The 22,796-nt window shown below is 44.7% G+C and overlaps 1 protein-coding gene across 6 annotated transcripts in view; it reads right to left on the reverse strand.

Annotated features, from left to right (window-relative positions):
• Smyd1 (SET and MYND domain containing 1) overlaps positions 1–22,796 on the reverse strand; it is a 61,754-nt gene that overhangs the window by 20,844 nt on the left and 18,114 nt on the right. For 4 of the 6 annotated variants that reach the window (XM_031382123.1, XM_031382122.1, XM_031382117.1 and 1 more), the window contains exons 2-5: positions 9,120–9,296; positions 7,113–7,326; positions 5,553–5,683; positions 3,395–3,433 (exon numbers count right to left, since the gene is read on the reverse strand). In XM_031382123.1, the coding sequence (XP_031237983.1) occupies positions 3,395–3,433; positions 5,553–5,683; positions 7,113–7,310 (368 nt within the window). In that variant the 5' untranslated portion in view covers positions 7,311–7,326; positions 9,120–9,296. The remainder of the gene's footprint in view (positions 1–3,394; positions 3,434–5,552; positions 5,684–7,112; positions 7,327–9,119; positions 9,297–22,796) is intronic. The other 2 variants (XM_031382118.1, XM_031382121.1) reach the window with 1 other exon arrangement.

Genomic DNA, 22,796 nt, shown 5'->3' on the forward strand with positions numbered 1-22,796 from the left:
AAAAAAAAAAAAAAAAAACCCAAAAATTAATATAGTTGCAATTGAGTTAAAAACAATATAAAAGATTATTTAAAAGTTTTTAAATTAATTCAATTAATACCCTGTGACAAAATTAATGCTTGATTTTCTATAATATTCTCTCAATGTTTGATTTGTTCTTAGTATCCTTTTACTACACAGACATTTAAAATCTGTGATTTAATGTTTTCTCAATAAACAGAGCCTTTGATTTTGAATCATTGCTTTAAGTGTGTGTGCGTGCGTGCCTGAGTGCGTGTGTGTGTGTGTGTGTGTGTGTGTGTGTGTGTGTGTATGTGTGTGTGTGTGTGTGTATGTGAGATCTGTTTAGAGTTATGCCTACTTAGAATATGCCTAACTTACAGAGTGATTATGAAACGTGTTTTGATGGACAAATATTTAAATTACTTTATAAAATGTTGAAAGCCAGGCAACCCAGGGTTTTCTCGGAGGCCCTGAAGAGAGGACAAGAGAACCTGGTTCTCTGTCTTTGTCAAGGGCAGCCTAGCGAGGTGCAGTCTAGGGTTGGGGCCAGAGCCTCAAAGGAGTGAGGCTTCTGTCCCAGGACCTTGGCTTCTCTTCCTAGAGACTGGAGTTAACGGTCTCTAGGCTGCTGTGCTGGGTCTGCTGTGCTGGGTCTGTGGTACTGGGTCTGCTGTGCTGGGTCTGTGGTGCTGGGTCTGCTGTGCTGGGTCTGCTGTGCTGGGTCTGTAGTGCTGGGTCTGTGGTGCTGGGTCTGTGGTGCCCTTGAGATGCCCTTGAGATGCCTTGTGTTCCCCTTGTGCAATATTGCTTGATTGGCTCCCTGCTGACTTTGTCCAACTGTATGATGTATTATTGTACGATTAGCTTTCTGCTGACTCTGTCCTATTTTTCTCCAACAAATTGCATGTAAGGTTATGTACTTCTCAATAAACCTTTGTGGCATAAGACATAACTTATGCCAGATCGCCTGACCCCAGCTTTCCTGTCTTCCTTATCTCCCCATCTTCTGGTCCTCCCCATTAGGACTCTGTCACTGAAGAATGACAGTGGGTCCAGGTCAATAAAATTTGACCTAGCAGATAAACAAATAATATGCAATATTGTAAAAAAAAAAAGTTAACTTTAATAGTTAAAAGTCAAAATTAGCTACAGAGTCTCCAAATAAACAAAACCTCAAATGATTCTATCAGCTGAAAGAAAAGAAGATGTCGCATCAAAGACTCCATTCTGATTTTAAGACCAGGACTATACCCAGGAACTTGTAACTCACTCCTAGGAGACAGGGAAGGCTCTCACACCATCTGACAGCACATTAATGAGGACTTCAAGATACTGTACAATACCTACTTCCAATGCCATTGACGAGTGAGTATTCCCAGTTACTAAACATTTCTCTCACCTTTTGTGTTTCTTATTCATTGTGTAATTAGATGTTAGAAATTGCTTATGAAATCCATTATTCTATGTGATAGATCTCTGATAAAATAATACTAATTTTCGTTTCAATAAATTTAAAATACTGTGTTCTTTCATTTGATCATACTTTTTGTTGTGACTATTTGTTTACCCTAAACCCTACCTTATCAAAATTAATTTCTGAAAGATACAGTATTTTCATTGTTTTCATAAATACATATATATTATAAATACATAAATATATTTTCTCATTGTTCAGTGTAATTTGGACAAAACAAAATATTTAGTTTTTAAATTAAATTTTCACTCCATTTACTCTATCTAGAAAGATTCAAAAATTTGGATTAACTCTTCTTATCCAAATTATAGAGAGGAACGTTGTCTTATAACAACAACATTCATGATGGTTTATACTTTAAGCACTGGTGTTTATTGATTTAATTAATATCCAAAATGTCCTTTAGTATAAATTGCTATGATTAAAACAATTTTTTTAACTAATAAAAAACAAGACAATACTACAGTGACTCATTTGAAAGTTCCATTTCTAAAAATGTAAATGTAAGTAAGATGATTCATAGAGTACAAATAACTGTAAGTACAGGTGGAGCTAGATAGTCTCATCAAAATATGGAAATTTTTAGAAATGTTTTTTCATATATTACCTTCATCCCATCAATCCAAATTGTGTTCTTAATGACTTAACTTTAGATCTTGTCATCCTAGGTCACATGTACGTGTTATGTCAGACACGGTGTTAAGAAAATCCAGGTCCAGATCATGATGGATAATAGGCTTGATGTGATCCAGTAGAGCCTTCCTTGGCGGCCTTCACCAGCTGTTCCTCTGTGCTGAAGACTGCTGTCCTGCCCACCACCCAGCCTCACTTATATCAGATCCCAAGAAGGAGCCTTCCTAGCTAGGCAGGACCTGATAATATGTAATCTGTAACAAGTTGCCTACACATGTACAAAATGTAATGCTTGGCCAAAAGGGGGAGCTGTGAACACAAACTCCTGAAAAGAAACTGTATCTGCAGAGACTGACTGCCTGGCTAGTATGTCAGTCTGCAGGGAGGTTTGAATGTTGCTGCTCCAGAGGCCAATTACCTTATCATAGGCTAGTTCTAGCCCTCCAAAACAGCCATCCCTTGCCTGCTTCTATGTCAGAACTAACTAGACTCAGTTAACTTAGCAGACTCTTAGTTTTCACCCAACCCAAAGCCACTGATGTCATCGATGACGTGTTGAGCCTGTTGACAAGTTTCCTCCCGACTTGTGCCTGCCTCTCTGATGTACCTATCAATGTATTTTGAACTTGCCTTGATTTATGACTTTCTTTGTTCTGTAAAATCATATAAAAATAAAATAAAAACAAAACCTTCATAAACCTGCTACCATGTTGGAATGTGGGATTTAGGGCAACCTAAAGCCATGGTCATTCAAAATGGCTCCAAAATAAAGTATCTCTTGTTTCCTTAAAAACAAAAAAAGTTTAAAGTAAAATGCTACCTAAGCCACATGTACATAGTTTTCATCAGTTAAAAAGTACTCAATGAATACATATTTACCAAAAACATCCGAGCTCTGGGTGCTATTGGGTGAGAAGCTGGGTCTACAGACAAGCACACAGTTCATTAGTGGGTTAGTGATAAGCATTCTTACTCATGGCAAGCGGAGTTTACGGAGCCAGTGTACTTTTGGGCTGAAATGACTGGAAGATTCATACTTTGAGATAAAAGTAGAGAAGTAAGGAGTGAGAGGAAGGGAATACAACAAACAGAATAAAACATAGGCGAGTGAAAGGCGGTGGGCAAAGGAAGTCATGGACTCAAGGACAAGAAAAAATGCCATTTGGTAAAGCCAAGATATGGCAGTGCAGGGCATGACACAAGACAGCGGCCAAGGAGTCAGGAAGCCAGGCAAGTGAGGGAGATGGGTCAGACAAACACGGACGTGTGAGAAGACAGACCCACCTCATCTGCGTGTGAAACATGGATTTCACTGCCTCATGACTGAAAGACAAAACAGACACCCACAAGGAAATCAATACCACTGCAGCCCGAAGGGAACACAGCATTCTGGGCTCACGCAGTCAGGGCACTGACAGTCACAGCCAACCTCATCCCTTCTAGTTAGGCTCCCCAGCCAGGACCCTGCCTGGAACAGTGAACGCACACTGCAACAGGGGTACAAAATGGAATCACAGAGGGATTCCCTGCTGAACAACTGACCTCCTTTCCCAGGTCCTCAGTGTCCACTTAGCATACAGCAATGAGATTGTTGCAAGACAACGCAACTGAGAAGAGAGTGCTGAGAAACTTAGGGATGGTTGTACTGTGCCAGTGACAAGCATGATGCATAAATAAACATAGCCTCGGGGCTGGCGAGATGGCTCAGCAGGTAAGAGCAGTGACTGCTCTTCCTAAGGTCCTGAGTTCAAATCCCAGCAACCACATGGTGGCTCACAACCACCCGTAATGAGATCTGACGCCCTCTTCTGGTGCATTTGAAGTCAGCTACAGTGTACTTATGTATAATAATAAACAAATCTAAAAAAAAAAAAAAAAAAAAAACATAGCCTTTTTGGATGACTCTCTTGGGGTGAGTTCTGAATTGCATATGTAGAGCTTACTTATTGTTATGGTTGAAATGGGGCCACTCCTACCATGTGTAGGCTTATTTCCAGTGTCGTAGGCAGATAGGCAGTGACTATAATGACCTCTTCTCTTGCACAAAAGCCAACAGATCCAGGGAACACATGGCCGCTCATAATTAGTAGATGCAAAGAAGCTACAGCAGACACCAGGGATCCCCTGAAGCATAAGTCCTAGGTTCATTGACCATTACAGAGTCACAATAGGGGCCTCTGGTCACCAGCATTTATAGAAGGGCCATCTAGAAGTTGTGCATGGTGGCTAAACTCAGTAAACCAGGCTAAACCTGGGTAACACATCCTCTAAAAAGATTCCACGAGGTCTAGGTCAATTGTCCCTAGAGGCTTAGACACAGGAATACAATGTGCTAGAAAGTATTATTCTAAGAGTTCAGAATAAGCTTTCCAGATCTTTGTCATCTTTCTCAACTGCTTTAGATATTGGGGTGAGAAACAGAAAGGAAATAAGATCTCATAGTCTTGGCTATGTTGCTACTTCAACCTAGTTCTCAGCTGAGACCCGGAAGTCTCTGGCTTCAAGGAAGTTTTAAAGAGAAAGCTGCTGGTTGGTGGCTCAAAGTTGGCTTTTATCTGTCATGAGAGATCATCTTCATGAGTAAAGACAATGTATATTGTACGGGCTTCATCCTCCACAAATCCCTGGCCTGAGCCTCTCACACCACCAGACTCCAGGCTGTTTATTAATCCCTTTCCCTTTGTGCCCCACCCCCAAGAGTCAAGTGTTTGCCCATGTGTCTTTGATCTGTGCCTTTCTGGGGGCAAAGGGCTGAACCCTAAGGACTGCGTCACCTGGGTTCCTTTGCTCTTTGGCCTCTGGGTGAGGTTAGCAGACCGGAAGAGAACAAGGTTGAAGTTGTTAGCCCATGATTCCAGCAGTGGCTAACTTCTGTGCAGGTGCAGTTGTATGGCACAGCTCAGCTTACCATAGCTCACATGGCCACTGGCTGCAGCAAGAGCTTTCTCTGCTTGGCCTGCTAAGTCTAGGAATGATTTGTGTGCTCAGCCCTGGAGACCTCACCAGCCCTTGCCTGATCCTTCCCAAATCCTGCCCACATGCCTGTAAATTGTCCTTTCATTAAATTCTGTTTGAATTTATACACTATACTCCTTTGAATGTGCTTTCTAATTTCTTATAGAATCTTAGCTAGCACAGGCTACTGCCATGTACAGTTTTTGATGCTTTGGCTCTAGGTAAATAATCCCAGAATTCAAGTTTTAGAACAGTAGTTAATAATTTATCGAATACACCTAGGCAGACTTAAAGATTCAGAAATGGACAGGGTAGAATTCTTTAGCATCCACCTCAGTTCCTTTCTCTCCTCAGTCTGGAGTGAGACTCTGAGTTGCTAAACATTGGCAGTGCATGGTAGTTCACGTTTATAAGTTTGACTTTGGTTGAAATGAAATGGAAGACTGTCCAATCCCCATTGCACAAGTTCCGAGAAAGGGACACTCACTTGCCATTGTTGAAGATGACAGTGCAATTTGGCCAGCAGTCATGGTTCACCAGGCCCAGGTTGGGGAAGATGCCCACGCCCACTGCCTGTAGCCCTCTCTGGTCACTGAGAGTGAAACCATTGCAGTTGATCTACCCAGAAGACAAGAGAAAAAATTCAGTCAACAGACACAGATCCGGTACAGAATATCACCCTGGATGTTGAAAAAGTTTGAAAACTAGAAGGCCCCATGAATCTGGGAAAGGGACAGGTAGGGAGGTAAGGCAGGGCAGAATGTTAACACAGGAGAGAACAATAGGGGTGGAGAGAGACTCAGAATATATTATTCTGTTGCCATGACAGTGGTCTCTAGCCCAGGCAGCCAGAGACTTGAAGTGTGTCCTCTTGCTTCCCAGGTATAACAGGAATGCTTACCTCCCCTTCTGGTTCTGAACTCAAAGTCAGACTCCTAAATGAGCCCATTAAAAGAAACCTAGAATCTTCCAGTATGGTTTCTCATAACAGAGAGGCCACGGTGACTCTGGTTATTGTCCAGCTAAGAAGCTTCCAGAAGCAGTTGGGACACTGCATGTGTAACTGACAAATAGCATAACTGGTCGATCTTTTAAAAGAGAGATTTTTGTCCTGAAGACTTGTTTTCTGTGTGACTCCAAGTGGTGCACGAGATGTGTGTCATGGAGGGAGTTCCACAGTTAGCAAAATCCTACCACTTTCAAACTTTCAGTCGCCCCGGCCTAATAAGGCCAAAGACAGGAATGCTGGCTCCTAATGGCATATCTGGGTCTCAGGAGTCGTTTTCAGTATCCATCTTGGCTTACCTCTCCATGATCTGGCTGTGCGGTGTGTGTGCTCGCGTGTGTGTGTGTGTGTGTGTGTGCGTGCGTGCGTGCGTGCGTGCGTGCGTGTGTGTGTGTGTGTGTGTGTGTGTGTGCGTGCGTGTCCATCCCCGAAGCAAATGAGAACAAATACTCTTGATCTAGGAGAGGTGGTATACACTTGTGGTATATACTCCCAGCACTCAGGAGGTAGATATAGTAGGTTTGGGAATTCAAGGCTAGCCTGTGCTACATAGCGAGACATCACCATAATTAATTAATAGAAAAGTGAAGAGAGACGATATGGTAGGATAAACCAACATCATTTTAAGTTTCTGTCCTTTTCAGACTTTTGGCCTTCTCTCCTGAATCTGTTCCAACTGCTTCTGGAAGCTCCTTAGCTGGACAATAACCAGAGTCACCATGGCCTCTCTGTTATGAGAAATCATACTGGAAGATTCTAGGTTTATTTTAAAGAACCCATTTAGGAGTCTGACTTTGAGTTCAGAACCAGAAGGGGAGGTAAGCATTCCTGTTATACCTAGGAAGCAAGAGGACACACATCATGTCTCTGGCTGCCTGGACTAGAGGCCACTGTCATGGCAACAAAAAACATCATCCAGGGAAGTTGCAGCTTCCTTCCATCTGAAAAAATGCTATGTTCCCAAAGGGGAAGAATGGGAAGGAGGGAAGAGAGGGACACGGAGGACAGAGCAGGGATGCTGCAGGGGATGAAAGGCCATACCACGCCAAAGATGTGTGAGATATACTGCATGCTGAACTGCTGGCTCTGTGGTGGCCAGTACTGCAAGAACGTGTCCACGTCTACTCGGAGTTCCTTCTGCTCCTCCTCCCCAAAGTGCTCCACGTGGTTCTGCAAGTCATCCACTGACACCAGGCAGCCTTCTGTGAGCCCAGTGCCCTCTCTCTCTACTCGCCACATGATGCGGGCTGCCAGCCTGGGAAGAGAGGGGAAGACAGCATTAGGGAGGCCTAGACACACACATCATTCATTCATCCATTGCTTTCGTTCATTCTTAATTTATTCATTCAGCAAGTACCAGTGCCTACTACATATGAGGTACAATGTAGTGTCGATGACAGAGTTCTATCAAGACGCTTCCTGCACTGTGGGAGATTTCAGTGAACAAGGTCATTTTAAAGTAGTACTGAGTGCTATGCAGAGAAATAAAATAGAGTGGCATAAGAGAGGCTGGGTAGGGGAACCCAAGGTCATCAGGGCAGTGTGAACCAGCAGATAGGTCTGAACAGGAACTGGAGGCAGAAGCTAAGGTCATCAGGGCAGTGTGAACCAGGACATACATCTGAGCAGGAACTAGAAGACAGAGGATCTGGCTCTGGGGGTCGTGAAGGAGCAGCCAACAGGCTATCCTGGAGCCCAAAGCAGACAGAGTAAGAAAGCCCAGGTGACCACAGCATAGAGGACAAGGAGTGGAGATGGAAGGTAGTTGGACAGGCAGACAGGAGCCAAATCACATGGGGTTTGGGGCACAGAGACAAGATTTAGGTCTTAGGCCTAAGGAAAGCAAGGCATAACAGGATAGGAGGGGATCCTGATGACCTTTGAGTCTGAAACTGAGGGGTACACTTAAGCCCAAGGGCTTCCTTGTAAATGGTCAGGTGGTACATTGTCACAAAATGAATTCTGTGTTTCAGAGACCCTTGGTGTCACACCTGATGCCTGGACATTGGTGGTCCAGGCAAACCTGCTCCTGCAGGGAGTGATTTCTCCTCTTGCTTGACACAACCCTGGCCCTACTTCTGTTTGGGTCAGAATTATTCTTAAAGATGTGTCCTTCTAGGTTCTCCAGGTACCTGGGATCAAAAGGTCTCCACACAGAGCCCAGGGCAACATGGGGGAAGACACGCTTCAGGATAAGGTGTGGGAAAGATCAGTAGCTTCTAAATCCCAGGGATGTGGTCCCAAGGAAAGAAGAGGACAATTTCAAGTCAGTCACACATCAGTCAATGGGAGATGAGCCGAGGAAATAAGTTAGGAGATGAATTTATTGTGGGTCTTGAAAACTATGACTTCAGTAGACAGAGGACAGGGAGCGTGGTGAGGCTGACGGAGCCTCAGCCTGCAGATTCCTAACATCCCCAGGAGATGAGGACTCTGTTCTTGACTGTCACATCCCATAAGCCCTGCAAAGGCTTTCTATTATCACTGTCCTCACCCACTTCGCCTCTGAGTCAGTCTGGCTTCCTACAAGCCTATCCACATCCCAGCACCAACACCTTCCAAGAGAGCCACCAACATTTGGGAGCCCTCAGTGCAAACTCTCATACTAGGCCCTGAGTCTCCTAGCAATGGCCCCATGTGGAGGTCTACTTCCTCAATGCATACACGTGCCTGGACTTCAAGAAGGACCATTGTAAAGTGAGCTCCGTGACTTAAAAAATCTCCTCTTATAAGAGACACAAGCTGTTAACTGCAGCATGTCTTGTCAGAGCTTCACTTTTACTCTTGTTCCCCAGAGAAAACAGAAACTGTTTTTTCACAATGTGTGCCTTATTGAGAAGCTCTGTGGGGTCCTATGGGCCTCTCTAGGAGCTCACTTGGAATTAGAGACATCCAGTGTCCCTTTCAGGCCTAAAGGAGTGAGCGGAATAAAGAACCTGAGACATTTGCACTCAGCCTGGCATCCTGAGGTCTGGGAATGCTGGTACCTCTGCCATCCCAGCCTGACATTTGGAAATCCCAAGTCCTGTCATGGGAACCAGCTCTGACCTGATGTTCTCATTGGGCACCTTCCCATATCTCTTGATGGCAGAACACTCATTCTTGTGGTTCAGCCAAGCATCCTTCTGGCACGTGCGGTCGCAGTAATGGGCGAACTTGCACTGCCCGCAGCGATGGAGTTTCTCCTGCCTCTTGAAGCAGGTGTGGCACACGAAGTTAATGAGGCTGAAAATGCAGAGAAGGAAAAATGAAGACAGGAGTGTTGGGGCTGGAGAGATGGCTCAGCATTTAAGATCAAATATAGCTCTCGTAGAAGAGCCAAATTTGGTCCCAGCATTTATGCGGGTTGCTCAGCACAGGCAAGGTCCTGGGTGTAGTCATAATAATAATAATAATAATAATAATAATAATAATAATAATAATAATAATAATAATAATAATAACAACAACAGCAACAACAACAACAACAACAACCACCCAAATAGAGCTGCAGAGATGGCTCAGTGGATAAAGGTGTTTGCTGCCAAATCTAACAACATGAATTCAATCTTCAGGATTCACATGGTAGAAGAACTCCTGCAAACTGTCCTCTGACCTCCACATTTATGACACACATATGCACACGCACATGCATACATACATGTGCTTGCGCGATTGTGCATAAAATGTATTTAAAGTGCTCCCAAATAATCAGTTTTAAGAGGAAAAAGGCTCCAGGCAGTGGTGGCACATGCCTTTAATCCCAGCACTTGGGAGGCAGAGGCAGTCGGATTTCTGAGTTCGAAGCCAGACTGGTCTACAGAGTGAGTTCCAGGACAGCCAGGGCTACACAGAGAAACCCTGTCTTGAAAAACCAAACCAAACCAAAACAACAACAACAACAACAAAACAAAGAGGAGAAAGGCTACAGGGGCTGGCTTTAACTCATGACTTTGGAGCTGTTGTCCGTGGTCAGTTAGCCCCTAACTTTTAGGCCTGAGTCAAGATAGTAAATCATGACAGGAGTGCAGGGCAGAGGAAGCCAGCTGCTTGCTAGCTGGGAAGCAAATAGAAAAAGAGCTGTGGCCAGGATCCTGCTAGCCCCTTCACCAGCGCACTTTCCCGTGATTTTATTTTCTTCTATCAAACCTCACCTTCCAAAGAATCCACTACTCTCAGTAGTACCACAGGCTGGAACCAAGCCTTTGACACATGGGCCTTTGGGGGACAATCAAGATCTAAACTGTAGAATTCTGCTGCGCCCCAAAGGCTTAAGCCCATCTCATGAAGCATGCAATCTACCTCCATGACAGGTTCTGACAAATATTTCATTAAGATAGCCAGCATACCTCACCGCCAAAAGGCTGCTCAGGACACTCGGTTACCTAACTGGAAGTGTAAGGTTCACATTTCTTCTAGCAGCTTTCAGTGAAGCATTCCAAGTGGGCAAGGTCATTTTGAGCTGTCTGGTCATCTTTTATAAAAGATGTATCCTGAGTGTGGAGTCACCCGAAAGTCTGACAGCCTGACTTCATTTGGGAAGGAAGAAGAACAAGTGTCCACCTCTGGCTCAGGAACAGAAATCTAAGTCAGGAAGGAATAGGCATGAGCCAGGAAAAGATCTGAAGAGGGCAGCTTAGATGTAGGCAGAGTCATGCTGGCTGTCAGTCATTGCTCTGCGTCTGTCCGATCAGGGGCATCCTGTGACTGCTCTGATAGTTTATATCCAAATGGATATTCTAGAACACTCTAATAGAGTCTCCTCATGTTTTTACTCACATATGTATACTCTGTATCTCATGCATTAAATTTTGTACTAAACAGAAATACTACAAAACACAATTCTCATCCATGCCTGTGCCTCGAACGTTAAATACTGGGGGCTGTGGGTATAGCTCAATAGTATCACACATGCTTTCATTTCTTTTTCAATAAAACGTAATGGTTGGTGAGATGGCTCAGCTGGTGATGGCACTTGCCACTAAGCCCGATAATCTGAGTTCGATCCCTTGGTCTCTCATGGTAAAAGGAGGGAACCCACCCCACTTGCCTGTCCCCTGACCGTCATATGTCTGCCATGTGAGACCCTGCCAAAAGCAAAAACCAAACCAAACCTTGACTGCTCCCATGGAAACCAGAGGTATTTTTTACAGCCCCATTTCTCATTGTTACAATGGCTGCTCATTTTTTACCTGTTTAAAATACTAGAGTATGTAGTGTCGTACGTAGGATTGATGTTATACTCTGTGACCAGAGCCAGCTTCAACAGTTCAGAAACTTCAGAAATGACTCGAGTTGACACATGCAGCTGAGGCCACATTGTGTTAGGGGATGACATACATGTGAGGGTCTGTCTGCCAAACTAACTTCCCAGGGTGGGGTAGAGGGAACAAATTTTTCTAGGATAAATAAAATGTCAAGGTGATCATGTGAAGTTTGGTTGACAACAATTACTTGGGACGTGCACCATCACTGGTTAGGAGGGAGGATATACTATTGTTGGCATTATTTAGAATCACTGCCATGTGATTTAAAAAAGACTGACCAGCAGAGGTCCGCCTACCACTACACATCACCCTTGGGTGGACACCAATACGGTGAGCAAGTGTGTGGTGGAGAGATGAGAGAAAGAGAAATGCTTAAGAAAGGTAGAACTGGAGCTTGATGGAGGTGAGGGAGAGCCTGACGTGAGCAGCCTGCACTGCCATCTGAAGCCATGGTGGTGTCCAGGCTGTGCTGCCACAAGGGCTACATCTGGGTCCGTGACCCTGCTGCAGCAGGGCCTGGGTCTACGTCCACGGGCCGTGCCATCACCATAGGGCATATGGATGTCTATATCTGGGCTGCCACATTAATGTCCAGTGGCTGAGCCCCTCACTTGGGCAACGCTGGGGAGCTGGCCCCAGTGGTTCAGGAACACTGGCAGGTTGACCAACTCAGCTCCCACCCAGGCCCAGATCCAGGGCTTTGAGTTGCCCTATCCCAACATTTACCCCATCTCTGAATTGCTGGAGCAAGTGAAGGGGCCATTCCTGCCAAAGCCGTAGATCTCCATAACACAGGGCAACAATAGGATGTCCAAGAGGAATACTGGTGAGGATCCAGTATTAATAGTGTGGCAGAAGCCAGAGGCCTCGAACCAGAAAAGCTGTTCAGGCAAAAGGGTATACTGTGTGACACAGTGCAGCTTCCACATTGAGGTTTGTTTTGTTTTGGGTGGAGTTGCAAGGGCAGAGGGTGACTGTGGAGGAATTAGGAGATAAAGGGGATTGGGTGCATGTTGTGACATTTACAAAGAATCGGTAAAATGTTTACATTTTTAAAAAAAAATCTATTTATTTAATATACAGTGTTCTGTATGCATATATGCCTGCACACCAGAAGAGGGCACCAGATCCCATTATAAATGGTTATGAGCTACCATGTGGTTGCTAGGAATTGAACTTGGAACCTCTGGATTGAGAGTAATCAGCAATCAGTGGGGCTGGAAAGGTGGCTCAGGGGTTAAGAGCACTGACTGCTCTTCCAAAGGTCCTGAGTTCAAATCCCAGCAACCACATGGTGGCTCACAACCACCGTTTTGTTTTTTGTTTTGTTTTTTTTTCAAATTAAAAATGGTTGACTTTTTAGTTAGTTTTATTATTTTTGCTATTTGTTGTTGTTTCGATTTTTAATAGATTATGTGTTTACGTGTGCCTCTGTGGGGGCTGTGTGCACTAGAATTGAGATGCCAGGCATACATCAGATCAGTTGGAGCAGACGTTGCAGGCATTTGTGAGGCACATGATATGGGTGCTAGAAACTGAACTTGGGTCCTTAGCAAAAATAGTACAGATTCTTGACTGCTGCACCATCTTTCCACCTCATGTTTTGTTTTTTTGACAGAGCCTCATATAGTCCAGGCTAGCCCCAACTCACTATATAGGTGACCTCAAATTTCCGATCCTCCTGTTTCAGCTAGTAAGTGCTTTTTACTTCTGTGCTAAAGTCCCTCTGCTTCCTGTACCAAGTATGAACCAGATGTCCTGCCTTGCCCTGTACTTCTCTGGTCCACACAGCCTGTGGCTGACTGGGACAAGTTTCCCAAGCTGACACAGTAGGAAGGCATGTGCCTTAACTGGCTCTGGCCTTGGTGCCTATGAACTGACTTAATACTCTTCGAATAGAGCACAGTTATAAAGTGTCCTGCTTGCCACGAACTGTAACTATGTTATCTTTCTAGAAATAAGTTCCAGCTGCATGGCCCAATGTCTTCAGAGTCACTTTGACCAGGAGAAAGCTGTGAGCATACTCTTGAGGTTCCTGCAGGAAAATCTTCACCTATGGCTGAGTAGCAAGGAAACATCTACAATCGCTTGCTAAGCCTTGAGTCAAAACTCCCTCCCAGCTCAAGAATACCTCCTCATTGTGCTGGTTAGTTTTAGCTGTCAACCTGACTCAACGTAGAGTCACCTGAGAAGTGAGTCTCGGTGAGGAGATTTACTTCTAGTGATTAGATCAGGTTGGCCTGTGGGCATGTCTGTGGAGGACACCTTGATTTGTTTGTTTGTTTGCTTTTTGTTTTTGTTTTTCAAGACAGGGTTTCTCTGTGTAGCCCTGGCTATTCTGGAACTCACTCTGTAGACCAGGCTGCCCTTGAATTCAGAAATCTGTCTGCCTCTGCCTCCCAAGTGCTGGGATTAAAGGCGAGTGCCACCACTGCCTGGCGACACCTTGATTTTTAACTGATGCAAGGAGACCTGCCAGGCAATGGTGACACACACTTGGGAGGCAGAGGCAGGTGGATTTCTAAGTTCGAGGCCAACCTGGTCTACAGAGTGAGTTCCAGAACAGCCAGGGGCTATACAGAGAAACCCTGTCTCGAAAATACACACACGGGAGCTGGAGAGATGGCTCAGCGGTTAAGAGCACTGACTGTTCTCTCAAAGGTCCTGAGTTCAAATCCCAGCAACCACATGGTGGCTCACAACTATTCATAATGAGATCTGATGCCCTCTTCTGGGGTGTCTGAAGTCAGCTACAGTGTACTTACATATAATAAATAAATAAGTCTTTTAAAAAAAAAAAAAAAAGAAAGAAATAAAATACACACACACTCAAAAAAAAGAAGACCTAACCATTGGAGGTAATGCTATTCCTTAGGCATGTGGGGTCCTGAACAGAATAAAAAATGCTTCCATCTAGCTGGAAGCAGGGGTGTGTTTACTCTCTCTTTGTACTTCTCTCTCTTTGACTGTGATGTGATTGGATTCCTCTCTTGGTTTTCCTGAGATGATGGTCTGTAACCTGGACTGCTTAAGCCAGATAAACCCTTCTTCCCCTATGTTGCTTTTTGTCACAGCAACAGAGATGAAACCAGGGCACCCAACATTTCATCTCACAAGCTTCTCTGCAAAAATCACTTCACCATAAGAAATTTTTCATAAAAACAAACGTCAAACATCATCAATTTGGGATGATTTTTTTTCTCATTATGAACTCAAATGTGAACTACCAAATATTCCCTCCGAACTCAAAATATGACTTAAATTCTATTCCACAGTTTTTCTTGGGCTTAGAGCCATGTATGAAGATAAAGAAGAGACTGGAAAGATGGATCAGTGGTTAAGAGTGCATGTTGCTCTTATAGACAATCTGAATTCAGTTCCCAGCACCCACCTTGAGCAGCTCACAACCACCTGTAACTCCACCTGCAGGGAACCTAACACCCTCTTCTAGCCTCCACAGACACCTGCATAACCAAGACAGAGAGGGGGGGAGAGGGAGAGGGAGAGAGAGAGGGAGAGGGAGAGGGAGAGGGAGAGGGAGAGGGAGAGAGAGAGAGAGAGAGAGAGAGAGAGACAGACAGACAGACAGACAGACAGACAGACAGACAGACAGAGACACAGACACAGAGAGTGTTAAAATAAAATAAAAAACACATCAGTGAGCACTACAAGCTCCCTTCTGACTTGGGTCTCCTTGGGAGAGCATTCTTGTTTTCATTACTGTAGCTGCCACCTTGCCTCAGCTGGGACCCTAGGACTGGTACATAGGATGATGTAGAATGGTACTTCTCAGCTTTCACGGATTCACATACATCCTTAGAGATCTTGTTTAAAATTCAGAATCTAATTCCAGATCTGGCTGGAGCTCAGGACTTCACTTTTCTTATTTCTGAAGACACTTGGCAAGAAAGTAGAGAGGAAAACAGACAAACAAACAAAAACTCAATCCTATTCCTTCTGGTTAGGTCATGTTGAGAAATGCTGAGTAGACAGAAAGAGGAAGTTAAGACAGACAGAAAGATGAACAGAGGGATAGAAGGGAAAGAAGGAAGGAAGGGAGGGAAAGAGGGAGGAGGGAAGGGGAAGGGAAAGGAAGGGAAGGGAGGGAGGGAGGGAGGAAGGAAGGAACAAAGGACGGAAGGAAGACACAGTCCTCTAGTTCCCATCTTTCTTTTCCTGGTGGGAATGTGGCAGGTAAGAGGTGGACTTAATTTAAGCTGGATTCCACTCCTGACCTCAATATCTACTACCTGTATCATCATGGGCAAGTTCTTAGTTTTTTGAGCTTATATTTCCTGATGTGAAAAAGTAAATAGAAACAACTATGTCTTGACAGCTTTTATACCTATAACTATTGCTTTCTTTTGTTTAAAAAAAATGTTTTACAATATATTCTGATCACACATTTCCCTCTCCCAACTTCACCCCCTCCCTGCCCACCCAACTCCTTGTCCTTTCTTTCTCCCTCTCTTTAACAAACAAAGCATCAAACAAACCAAGAAATTCACAACATAATAATAAGTATCATCATCATCATCAATGCCCACAAAAACACAAAATCAGAAACCAGATTTTAAAATTAGACAAACTTGGGTTGGTAAGATGGCTTCTCAATTCAAAGCACTTGCTGCTCTCATAGAGGATCCAGGTTCAGTTTCCAACATCCACATCTTGGTTTACAATCATCTGTAACTCCAGATCCATGGAATCCAATGCCTTCTCTGACCAGTCACCAGGCATTCACATCATGAATCTCACATCCAGGTAAACACACACACACATACACACATAATGTACTTTCTCCAGTTAAGCAAACTAATATGGTAAGGCCTTATAATCCCAGCACTTAGGAGAATGAGGCAGAAAGATTAAAGTGAATTTGAGGCCAGCTTGGACTGCATAGTGAACGTCAGGCCATTATGGGCTACAGAAGGACACTTTGTCTCAAAAAATAAAATGAATGGTAGATGAGTTGGCACAGTGCTTGCCTAGCATGAAGAAAGCCCACAGAAACTGGGCATGGTGGTGCATACATATGTTCCCAGCACAGGAGGTCAAGATCAGCCAGGGACATAAGAGACTCTGCTTCAGAAAACAAGTAAGTAAATCTGTGTCCTGGGAATGACTAAATGCTGTATGAGTGGCCTATTACTGGGTCAGGGTCCCAATACTGCATACCCTGGGCATGGTGTTTTGAATGAGAATATCCCTCTTAGGCTCATATTTGAGTATTTAGTCCTCATTTGGAGCAGTTTGGGAAGGATGAGAAGGTTTGGCCTTGTTCAAAGAAGTATGTTATTGGAGGTAGGCTCTGAGGCTTCAAAAGCCCATGTCATTACCAGTCGGCTCTCTCTGCCACCTAGATATCTCAAGATTTTAGCCCTTAGCTACTGCTCCAGCACCATTCCTGGCAGCCTAATGCCATATTCCCTGCCATAATGGTCATGGATTCTAACCCTCTGAAACTGCAAGCCTGAAATAACCTCTATATTCTATGAGATGCATTAGTCACAGTGTCACATAATAGTAATAGAAAAGTAACTAAGACACTGGAGATAGTGTCATAGACCTGGAGTCTCAGCACTCAGGAGCTTAGGGGAGGAACATCAGAATTTCAAGATAGATTCCTAGATAGATAGATAGATAGATAGATAGATAGATAGATAGATAGATAGATAGTCACTTTTAGGTTACCCTGGGATATGTGAGACCTTGACTTAAACAAAAAAAACTTCAAAACTCAATCATAAGAAAAAATTTAGTCAAGAAGAAAGTTATAAAGAAGTTCTAGGGCTGAAGAGATGGCTCCTCAGTGAAAAGTACCTGCTTCTCTTCCAGGTTACCCCAAGTTAGTTCCCAGCGTACACATCAGACAACTCACAACCACTTGTAATTCTAGCTTTAGGGGATCCAACACCTTCTTCTGGTCTCTGTCACATACAAGTGGCATTCTTCCCTCTCCACAAATAAAAACAATATAAGGAGCTTAAGCGATATAACTCAGTGGTTAAGAGTACTTTCTGCTCTTCTAGAAGATGTGTTTCCTGACACCCACATCAGGCAGCCTACAACTGCCTGCAACTCCATGTGGCATACATATGCATAGATGCAATAAATAGGTAGGTAGGTAGGTAGGTAGGTAGGTAGGTAGGTAGGTAGGTAGATAGATAGATAGATAGAGAGAGAGAGAGAGAGAGAGAGAGATGAATAGATAGACAGATAGATAAATAGATAGACAGACAGATTTTTTCCAGTTTTCCCACTGTCAGGTGACCCAGAGTTAATGGGAGTTGTTAGCATTCAGAGCCTGTGGCGTTACATGGGCAGGTCCACAGACCTGTTGCCAGGACAACAGCCACCATATTCCCAGAATCCATTGGGTTCAGCCCCCCCTTTTACCTGCGACTACTACGTCATAACCCATATATATGGGACAATTCCTCCATCTTGCTCTCTCTCTCTCTCTCTCTCCCCTCTCTTTCCGCGCTACTACCCCCTACTCCCTCTCAATTAAACCTCTTACACGTGGAACTGTCTAGGTCTAGTGTGGTACTTCCAGACGTGACCGCTGCCGTTCCAACACATCATTTGATGCTGAGACTCGGGATTGTGGCAGTTTGCGTCTGATAGAGAGATAGAGAGATAGAGGGATAGATAGAGAGATAGAGAGATAGATGAATAGATAGACAGGCAGACAGATAGATAAATAGACAGATAGATTTTCCAGTTTTCCCACTGTCAGGTGACCCAGAGTTAACGGGAGTAACAAGAATAACAAGTGTAAAACCACTCATCTCTGGGCACAAGCTCCACAGACATAAGCCTGCCTTGCCCATCCAATGTCTCATGGCACAGTTGAGCCAGGGAACTCAAGTTCTCTCTCCTCTAGCACTCATGGGAAAGGCAGTTATGGGAAAGGAATTCAGCTGGGTAGGGGAGAACCGCTATTTGGGAACAAGGACAGTTCCCTGACAGAAATGTCACCATCCTACCCAGTATTTCCCCCAGTGATGGAGAGTGTCCAAAATGCACCAGGTGCCAAAATTTCTGTTGGATTCCAGAAGGAAGGGAGAAAGGGTGCTTACTCCAGCCAGGTAACCTTCAGCAAGTCTTGTGCCCCCTCTATCTCCAACTTCCTGTTCATAGGAGGTAGTCATTCGCATTTTCACCAAACTTCATCATTCTCAAAGTGATGTTTCTAGACACTCTTCCTAACTTTTTATATATTTATTTTATGTGTATGGATGTTTTGTCTGCATGTATACTATTCAGGCACTACATGTGTTCATGATGTTCATGGTGTTCACAGGATCAGAATCCCTGGAACTGGAGTTACAGACTATTGTGAGCTACCGTGTAGGTGCCAGGAATTGAACCCAGGACCTCTGGAAGAGCAGCAATGCTCTTAACCACTGAGCCACCTCCACAGCCCTACTACTCTCCTTCTAATCTGCTCTTTAGAATGCCAATGATCACTGTCCTCACAGGAGCACCGGTCTCAGGAGTCTCTGCTCCCAGCCACTGCTCCCAGAATACACAGAAGAAACCTCTTTGTCAGAGCAGCCCTGAGATACTCTCTGCCCTGGAGGAGAGTCTACAGCCACTCCTCACTTTGAAGCCCTGTTCTGGGTTCTGTCATCTGTCAGAGTCAAGAGGACCAGAACGGCAGCTGTGTGACAGCTCCTTATATGGCAATAAGGAGCCATAACAGATAAATGCAGAGACGAAGTCTGTGCACAGTGAATGAACAGCCCTGCAAAAATACTATGGATCCAATAAGGTTGAGCCAATGCTTTTGGGTCTCCAATTTGCTTAAAGACTGAGCCTGGGAACTAAGGACACAGCTCAACTGGTAGAATGTTTGTTTAGCTGGCAGAAAGTCCGGCCCAGAAGAATGAGAGCCTTTGCACCATTGCATCGGGAAAGCATGGCTACAGACAGGCATGGAGACTGGAGCAGCAGCTGAGAGCCCACATTTTGAAACACATGTGAACTCCAAATGGAGCACGCCTTTAAGCTGTCTCCAGTAACATGGCTTCCTCCAGCAAGGCCTTGCTTCCTAAGCCTCCCGAACACCATCACCAACAGGGGACCAAGTATTTAAATGTCTAAAAATATGGTAGACATCTCATTCAAATCATCACAAGGGTCTTAAAGACAAACAAGACAGAGACGTTGTTTCCCAGTAGACCCCAGGATGAGCTGCTGCATAAACACATATAAAGATGCATGTAAATTCAATAAAAATCCAAGAAGGGAGACCCCCACCAGGCCACCAGAGTAGGGGAGGCGAGGCATGCAGAAACTCAATCCATCAGACAGAAGAGAGACATTGTTCTAACCCTGGAAAGGTGGACTAAGTTCATACTCAGAGAAGGTCAAGGTCTTCTGACAAGAGGCCCTGACAGAAGTCAAAGGCTTGAGGACAGGTGGCATGCAGACACATTTAAGAACATGAGCTCATGGGATGCCCCATTCTGGTGTTACCTCCGCCTTCCCCTCAGCCATCAGACTTTTGGCAGTCTCTGCTTGAAGGCTACCACCTGGGGAGCTAAGACAGATGCTCTCTGGTCTTTGAAGAAGCCTTGATTGGGAGGCAACTTGGCTTCGTGATTTCTCTTAGCACTTCGAACCCTCTATTTCAGGTCCTTTGTTCCCTCTTCTGAGAGAACCCCAGTTCCTGAAACTGTGGGCAGTTTCATTCTGGGATGTGATGTCAGGGAGATAACCAGGCTGCAGGGGCAGGGGAGGCCACTCTCCGCAGTGAGTCTTTGTCCTGTAAGCCAAGGGTGGAGTCATTGCAGGCATTTGTAGAAGGGAGCAATGCAGTCAGAGTAGGTGAGTCCCTTTTGCTGCCTGGTGCAGTCATCCAGAAGTCCACATCATCCTTGAGGCATTGCTGAGCCCAGGTTTGTACTATTATATACCTTGGCACAAACTAGGCAGTAGAGCTTCCTTGTTCAAGCTTAAGGACAGTCTATCTGCCTTGCCTTGTTAGTCTCGTCCTGTTTGTTGAGACAGTCTCCTTGTGAAACCCAGGTTGGTCTCAAATGCGTGGTCTTCCTGCCTTCACATCTCAAACACTGGACTTATAGGCAGGTATTACCATGCCCAGCCATGCATGTGTATAGGTGCATGCATGTGTGTGTGTGGTGTATGCATGTATGTCAGTGTTGAGGTTTGGTATTTTGTTATGTATTGTAATGCTAACTACTGGTCCCGAGAATCTGCACATATAATGTGACCTTGCTCCTTAATTTAAAACCATTGGTTAAAAAAGATGCCTGGCAGCTTATAGCTGGGCAGGATATCGGTAGGGTTTTTGGTTCCCAGGCTTAGGGTCTGAGGAAAGACCATGAGGAGAGGAGAGGGAGGAGAAGGTAGAGAAAGGAGAAGATACCCTGGAGCAAGAATCTTATAAACATGTCAGTGAGGGCTGGCGCAGTGCCCCAGACAGAAAATGGCAAGTCATATGGTGGAGCTATTGGCAGAGAAGTAGAGGAAAGCAGTAAATCAGCCCAGTGATAGTGCTGACTAAGGCTCACTATAAATGTAAAGGTTGTGAGTCTTTTATCTGGTACCTGAATGATCAAAGACGGGGTTAAAAAAGACATTTGAGATTAAGTATCAATTACAACATGTCACATGCAGACTCAGAGTTCAACATCCAGTGTCCTCCACTATTATTCTCCTCCTTACCTTTCTTTTTTAAGATTTATTTATTTATTATATATAAATACACTGTAGCTGTCTTCAGACACACCAGAAGAGGGCGTCAGATCTCATTATGGGTGGTTGTGAGCCACCATGTGGTTGCTGGGATTTGAACTCAGGACCTCTGGAAGAGCAGTCAGTGCTCTTAACTGCTGAGCCAACTCTCCAGCCCCTCCTCCCTACTTTTTGAGACAGGGTTTCTCACTGGACCTGAAAGTGGCTGCTTCATATAGACTAGACAGCCAGAAAGCACTTGGGATGTTCCTGTCTCCACTCCCTAAAGAGCAAAGTAACATCCATCCTTTTACCTGAGTGCTGGGGATTTGAACTCACAACCTCGTGTGTATGTAGCAAGCATTTAACCCACTGAGCCACTTTCCTGGCCCTATTTTTAATATCACTTTTTATTAAAACACTAACTTCCACAAGCCAGAAGAGTGACACTAAGCAGGTAAGTGGCAGTCCAGAAAAACTCCCTGACTCATAGGAGTTCCCATCAGCTAGGAAGGATAAGGTCAGCAGCAGCTGCTGCAGAAGAAATGCACCCCAGAAAAAATGCCAGGAGCCTGAGGGAGGCTCTGCCCTCCCTTGGGGTTCTCCGCACAGCATCCTTAGCAGCAGTAGAGGCTCTCACTATCTAGATATCCAGAAGAATGGGGAAGGACGCCTGGTGGAAGTTGGAGCGGTTACCATGGAGGCAGTGGTTATGGGCTGGAAAAGGATCAAGTCCAACTGAAGCTCTGCCACACACCTCAAGCTCATCCAGGGGCTGTACTTCAGCGGTCACTGGAACCTGGGAGTCTGCGCAACAGAACAGCTCAGGAAGTAAAAAGCTGAAGCACAAGAGAAGCAAACCTCACAACAGCTCCTGGGAGAACAGAAGAAACGGCAAGTGGCAGAGAACAAGAGGAGAAAATCAAAGAAGCAAAAAGAAACAACAGAATTCTAACCTACAGTAGAGCCTCCATCACAAGGAGAGAAGGAATTATGAAGAACGCACCAGCAACCGCTGAGAAGGACATGTCAACCTGCCTTGGGAGACCTTTTATTCTTAGTCTCTCCTTAAAAACTTGTTCCTGCAAAACACTGATCTGAAATACACCAAGAAAGTTTTAAATGGGTCTGGAGAGATGGCTCGGTGGTTAAGAGCACTTGCTGGCATTTCCAGAGGACCCAAGTTGAATTCCCAGCACTAACATCATTGAGTGGCTCACAATCACCTATAATCACAACTCCAGATATTTAATACCACCCACTTCGGCCTCTATGAATGCCCCCTACACACAAAGAAAGAAAGAAGTAAATCTTAAAACAAACAAACAAACTTCTTCTGAGAACTAGGAAGCGGTGTTAGAGGGCCATCCTTCTGAAAAATACCAACATATGACAAACCTGAAGGCCTCTCTCCCAAAATATGCCTAAAAGTAATTGTTCTTCAAACCTGGCCTTTCCAAATATGCCGGGATATAAATGATGCCAAAGCCAGTGGTCCCTAGGCTCTTCCGCCTACAGAGTGTGAAGAGGCAGCTGCGTTGGAAGGGTGCCTTTAAGATGCATTCCTCTAATCAGATGTGCCAGAAGATTGTCCTCTCTACCAACACCAGAAAGAACTGGGTGGGGAATCCGCTTCTGAACAAGATCAGGGGACAGCTGAGAGTGGGGCTCTCTGTCTAAAAACACAAGAAATGTGTTCTACAGAAACGTATCAAGAAGCAGATGAAGCCGGGCGGTGGTGGCGCACGCCTTTAATCCCAGCACTTGGGAG

Source organism: Mastomys coucha, unplaced genomic scaffold, assembly GCF_008632895.1.
Source record: "Mastomys coucha isolate ucsf_1 unplaced genomic scaffold, UCSF_Mcou_1 pScaffold20, whole genome shotgun sequence".
Taxonomy (NCBI): domain Eukaryota; kingdom Metazoa; phylum Chordata; class Mammalia; order Rodentia; family Muridae; genus Mastomys; species Mastomys coucha.